Source organism: Muntiacus reevesi, chromosome X (assembly GCF_963930625.1).
Source record: "Muntiacus reevesi chromosome X, mMunRee1.1, whole genome shotgun sequence".
In the NCBI taxonomy this organism is placed as follows: domain Eukaryota; kingdom Metazoa; phylum Chordata; class Mammalia; order Artiodactyla; family Cervidae; genus Muntiacus; species Muntiacus reevesi.
The window spans coordinates 53,008,799-53,015,107 of NC_089271.1; the positions used below are offsets into that span (position 1 = coordinate 53,008,799).

At 39.8% G+C, this 6,309-nt stretch overlaps 1 protein-coding gene across 2 annotated transcripts in view; it reads left to right on the forward strand.

Moving 5' to 3' along the window:
- Positions 1-4,010, forward strand: part of CLCN5 (chloride voltage-gated channel 5) — a 191,891-nt gene extending 187,881 nt beyond the window's left edge. For both annotated transcript variants that reach the window (XM_065914958.1, XM_065914959.1), the window contains one exon: positions 179-4,010. In XM_065914958.1, the coding sequence (XP_065771030.1) occupies positions 179-269 (91 nt within the window). In that variant the 3' untranslated portion in view covers positions 270-4,010. The remainder of the gene's footprint in view (positions 1-178) is intronic.
- Positions 4,011-6,309: the final 2,299 nt, after the last annotated feature.

The following is a 6,309-nucleotide window of genomic DNA, read 5'->3' on the forward strand; positions in this document are numbered from 1 at the left end:
GGACCCATGCATTGGTCCATTTACCTGGTATATGTAATCTAGTCCTGTTATCATTCTATAAGTGCAAATTGTGTTCAAAGACGAAGTTGAAAACGACTGAGGAGGAAAAGTGTCACCTTTGTGAATGTTATTTTAGCTACAAATTGATTTTTGTTTGTTATCTTGCTTTATCTTTTAGGCGATTGCTTGGGATCATTACCAAAAAGGATGTGCTAAAGCATATAGCACAGATGGCGAACCAAGATCCTGATTCCATTCTCTTCAACTAGAATCACAGGGTTGTACTGGATATAAAACAGGAAGGACATTGCAGACTATGGTTATATTTTATTAACTGGGTACCCAAAACACATTTCCTACATTTGGGTGGTGAAGTTATATCAGTGTGTTGTCTCTTTCCTGCAAATTAACCAGTTGCACTACGTAATCTCTGGAAATTATTCTTCTCTTTAGGAGAAAATTCTATTAGGTTTCTGTGATATTGCATTAGGAAGATTTCATGAAAGAGTAAACAAGATTGCTATGATTTAATTATTTTCTTTCCTTTTATTTAAAGTTTTTTTTTTTTAATTTAAGACATAATTGTTAGCCAATATGCAATCACTGAAAACTATGCAAGAAAAATTCCAAATGTCCTGACCTATAGCCTGCAGGAAGCTCATGAAAAAGTCACTTTTTTGGACTCGTCATTGGTGGAAAATGAAGTGTAAACTAAGGGGCTTTGCTTTTCCAGCCACAGGAAGGAAAGCCAGAAGGAAAATAGTAATGGTATTTTCCAGACTGTGAATTCAGTTCAAATATTATCTTGTTCCTGTTACAGTATTTAGCATTATTAGTTTTGTGTGTTTATGTATATGTTAATTTTAATGTCTGATTATAAAACAATGCTGCTTTGGTTAATCTCCTCTAAGTGAATTTAAAGAGATTAACTTTTATAGCTTGCTTGTTCCTGGTACTCATTTGACGTGCACAAAGATAAATTATAGAATTTTCTCCTTGTCTGCAAATAGGCTAATTTTTCCAGGTGGTCTTTGTTAGCTAGTAGACAAAGACTTGGCCATGAATTTGTTAGTAACAAGGAATGATTTCTCCAGCTTCCTTGAAATGATTAGTAAAATTCTAAGCAAAGTCAATGACTAGGTCTTTCACATTTTTGTGAAGTCCCAACTAATCCTCTTACCCAGATGCCACCTCCATGAGTGATGGTGCTTTTGGCTTCTGGAATATACAAGAACAGTAAAGGGAACCAAATCTAGACTGCATACTGGTAAACCAGGGAAGATTCCAAGCTGTATCTGTTTTTTCATGCATTCCTTCGTGACAACCACCAGTACTAAAATGACTGGGCACTCATGCCCCTTCCCAGTGTTAAGTACATTTAACAGGCCAGTGTTTTCCCCATGATGGTGAATTTAGGCTTGGGAGTACTTTCAGATATATTCAAGGCATTGGAACAGGATAGGCAGCTCTGACTCCCTTGAGGCTTCTTAGACTTCTAAATAAAATGCAGAACCATCTTGAGACCCAGGGGTGTGGACAAGGCCTGGTGACACCTTAGGTGCTTGTATCCAATTGAAAAGGTGCCTGTCTCAATTTCCTACCACCTTTACTGCAGTAGAAAACATCTAGGGACACCCGGTGGAGTTACAGAGCCACCACCATCATTCCAACTACGTTTTCTACGTTTTTACCCACATGCTGTTGTTTCCCCTCCATTCTTCTCCCTTTTCCATGCCTTAGTCCTGAGTCCTCTCTTTGGGATTGAGCACTGTGCCCAGTTAATCATTCCTATTACAAAAAGATAACTTCTGGAGCTAGTTAAATTGTAAACCCAGCCTCCAGAAGCTTACAGCCCATGGACCAGAGAGGCAGCACACAGCCATTTGCTTTGCTCTATAGTCCAGTAGCTACTGCCATGCCTCCATTCCCACGCTGATGCCCACAGCAGTGAGACTCAAATGCTAGGGGAGAGAGCTGAACCTTCCCCATTTTCCAAAGTCTGTTCCCAGCGCTTCCCACCATCCTTCCGGCCTAGAATCAGCAGTCATTCAGCATAGCCTTTCCTTCCCTCTGTCTCCTGTGTTCAAGCACCTCAGTGTACCTCATTTTTTAAAGTTGCCGATCTCTGATTCTAGGATTTTTTACCCCTAGTTCTTATGTTTCCAAAATCTGAAATTCTTTTATTGCCCAGAACTAGGGAGCCAAGGCTTATTTTGATTTTTAGCTTTAAAGTATCAAGGCAGTCACCAGAGCTTTTCCTTTAAATATAACACTCTAGCATTTTAATGAAAAAGAAAAGACCCTCCCTAGGTTTTATTATATTATAGTCATGACTCAGTAACTTCACAAGGGACAAGTAAGTCATTTGTCTCTTCTTTGCCACTGATTCCCTCAAAAGAGATGTGGCTATTTGCCCTACCACCACATCTATTGTGCAGAAATCAAAGTTCTTAATGTGTGTACTTCTGGTTCACTACCTATCTTTTCTTATCAGCCGTCCAACTAAAGTTTGCAAGACAGGAAATGTTAATATTTCCGGTATTTGATGACAGTGAAAGGTGTGGTCACATTTCTTAGGGCAGCAGTGATATGGAGGGTATATAAGTTTGCCTCTGTGTTTCTTCTAGGCTCTGTTTTTGATTTGAAACAGATGAGCCAGTGTTCAGGTGCTACTTCAGAGAATAAATTCAAGAAATCAGATAATACTGTGCCAAGGTATACTTTCTAGATGCTAAGCACTGATTGGCCCGCCAGAGAAAAACATCCCTTTGATACCTCACTCCTAATAAATCTCATTCATTAACCTCAGCTTCTCAGAAATCCTTGTAACTATATGCTAAAAGTACCTGTAGTTTATGATATCCATTATATGTCCAGTCCTATGGTTTGGCTCAAAGTTTGACTAATTGTGGTAGCGCTCTCTGCTAGACTGCTAGCTCAGCACCTTAACATTCAGAGTTTCTTATCTTGAGGCAAAGGAAAATGTTCTTTCTGCCGTTGCCAATTCAGCAGTTATACATCATTAAACCAACAGAGCTGATATAGGGAGGTCTGTTAGTAGCCAGAAATGGTCGCATACCTCAGTGGCAAAAGACTTCGAGACCAGTCTATTCTGGTATTGAGAGAAAATTTCCCAACACAAGGGAAGGATTTCTAAAAGAATGCCAATAAGCACTTCAAGAGAGGGTTTTCCAAAGCAAAATATCTGTAGGCATCCAGCCATGAAAGGAGTGAGTGTCTAGATTTTAAAAAATCTAACAGCTATATTTTGTATCTTCAGATCTTCAATGTAAAGAATTAAAGAAACTGGAATAAAGCTGAGGCATGTTTAGATACACCATTGGCAGAAGCAGGGAACTGACTGAACATGCAAAGTAATGGCCATTTTTAAGATCATTTCTGTTAGTTCAGACACTCTCCTCTTTTCTGGCTCCAGTCTGGCTCAGCCCAGCTGTGGAGTAGAGGTGGTATAATCCATAGAACCCATATCCTCTGGTGGATAATCTGACGTTGACAATACTTTGGATGTGCCAGCTGGCAGAGCAGTCAATCTGTTTTGCTGCTGGAACTGCAAAGGAGTTCAGTTGTTTTGACACCAGAGACTGAATCTGAACCCTTTACAGAAAGAGCAGAGAACAGCATCAATTTCTCTATCAAGTCTTCAATTGCGCTTGATCACAAGAATAATAAATTAATGGGGACTTTGTGTGGTCTAAGACTGTGAAGTAATTCTTAACTATGAATTTATGAACCTATTCAGGTGGAGGGGAGGAGCAAATATGTTTTTTTAAAAACAACGTGCAATAGAGTCCAACAGGAAAAGTAATCACCACCGTATGTTTTAAGTATTTGAATCACCTGTCCTGGTTGGGTCCTGACCTTGGTTTGTTTAGTTAGGTGGTGAGTATACCCCATGCTATCTTTTGGTTTTGTTTTTTTAATAAATCATAAGGAGTGCAGTTTTTGAAGTTGAAAATTTAATAAATGATAGTGAAGACAGTTATTGAAAATTTGAAATGGCCAGTGTGTTTTATATTGCTAAAGTACTTACTGGTGATGGACCACATTGTATTGTGAAGAATTGTTTTACTTTTATCAACTCAGAACCATACTTAGGCCACTCATCTGTTCAGAGAAAGCAGGAGAGTGTCTTTCATGGTGGTACATAGAGTATTGAGCTCTTGAAAACCCTGAGAAAAATTAGGGATTTAGAAAGTAAAGGGGAGGTGGAATGGTGAGTCCTTAAAAAAATAGATGTCTAAATATGTGGTCTGAACTTAAGTGTCCTACAATCTTGATTTTTTTTAAACCACCTCTGGGATTACCTAGATTCCCTTTGGAGAGAGGGTGGAAAGTTATGGCAGTGGAAAAACCCTAGTAAGAAAATATATGAATTCTTGTAAGATGGTGGGAGGAAGGTCATTCCATGTCCCAAGCCAAACACCCTGACATTTATTAAACTGCTTGATTATGTGCCTCAAGGGGAGAATAGTTAGTAGTGGCTGAAAGAGCAGGCTTTCCAAGCAACATAGAGGCTCAAAGCAGCATTTGGTTGGAGGCAGTCTACTTTTATGGAGAGGGCTGACCCAAGACCAGATATCTGCTCATGGAGGAAGGCAATGTCTCCTGCCATTGCCTAAATGATAAGCTTTTGGTAGATTATCTTGAATTTTGATAGCAAAATATTTTAAAAATCTATGTCGTTAGCCTCCTTGGTATACGTTTATTCTATATTAGAAAGAAAAAAGTGACGGTGTCTCAGAGCTCAGGGAGCTTTGTAAATTTGAACTGAAATTGGTGTAGTAGACCTGTGGCAACCACTCAACTGTGCTCTGCCTCAATTTTGATTGCTTGCCCCAAGGGGAGACTTTCTTGGACTAGTAGGTGTTAGCAACTTCAAGTCACTCCCCAAATGTTTGCTGGTCACAATCTCATTTCTAAACATCTGCATCTGGGCAAAGTTTTGAAGTGACAGAAGGAGCAAAATTGGTTTTCCACCATGTAATCTTATTTTGCCAAATCACCCAAGAAAGAAGGAAAGTCTGTGATGTGTGGAGTTTGCATTTCTTGGATGGAACCTGTCAGGTCATCCAGTTCAATCCTACAGTCATAAATTCCTACCTCTTAAGTTCCTGCCAAAGGGTCTTCAGCCTCTGTGTGCACACTCATTGAATGAATGCCTTGCCTAAAGTTCAGCCTTTTAAGGGGAAAAGACGTGTGGTAGTATACAATGTGAGGGTTTAAATAAATGATCTCTCCCTCTCCTCCTCTCTCCTGTCTGCCCCTGTCTCTCTGTTTCTGTCTCTTCCCTGCCATGCCCTAAATTCAAAATTTTATCATGTGTTATAAGTGTATTGTTTTGAATATGGACCTTGGAGGAGGGAGAGGATCATTCTGAGAGTAGAGAATGACTTCTGAGTTGATGGAGCCAACAGGACTTTGCTTCACTTTAGGGGCTAGAGTCAGGGATACCTGCTGGCAGTGTCCAGGGCTTTAGCATCTCGATGCAGACTTGTGAAATATTCATTGCTAAACGTTATTCTCATCTACTACTAGTCCAAATATGTTAAAAGTCAGAGGCGATCTAGAACTTGATGAGTGAAATGCCTCTTGGCAGAATGAAGGTGAGGGAGTGGCCTGGGTTGATTTTGTCAGGGTGGGGATGTTTTGCCTCATTATCTTTCTGACTGTACCTCAACTATATAGTCCTTCAACAGTGCTCCTCCTCCTCCATTTTACTTTATCTCTTATCCTCTCTCTTTCCCCTTGTCCTGCCTTTTTACTCCTCAGATTTTATTAAATATTTACTTTTTTATTATATATTTGGTCCCTTGGGACTATGTAGTGATTATGAATCGACTTCATTCTAGGTAAAAAAAAGTATATAGTGTGTTTAATATTTTGTTCTTTTAAACTGTCTTTTGAAGCTATGCTGTTAACCAGGTACAGGCCAGGAAGGAGTTAAGCCTGATGAACAGCACCCTGGTCATGTCACCTAAGGATGCCATTGATGTAATGATGGTGATTCTTCTTCATTTGACCAAGGCCAGCCTCCTCTTCTTACCTTCTGTCCAGTCATTTCTGGCTGTGGGAAAAATACCAGCTGTCGAGTGAGCCAGTGAGGCCAGGATGATCAGAGGGGCTGGTTCCAGCCCATGGGCCATTCTATGGGTATCTCTGTAATGAACTCATTTGTAGGGCTGGCTTCAACTGCAGTAGCCAAAGAAAACCTGTCTGACTCAAAATTTTAGTTCCTGAGAGTTGGTAAAAGTTCAAATGAAGCTAATGTATGTAGACATCAGCAGTAGC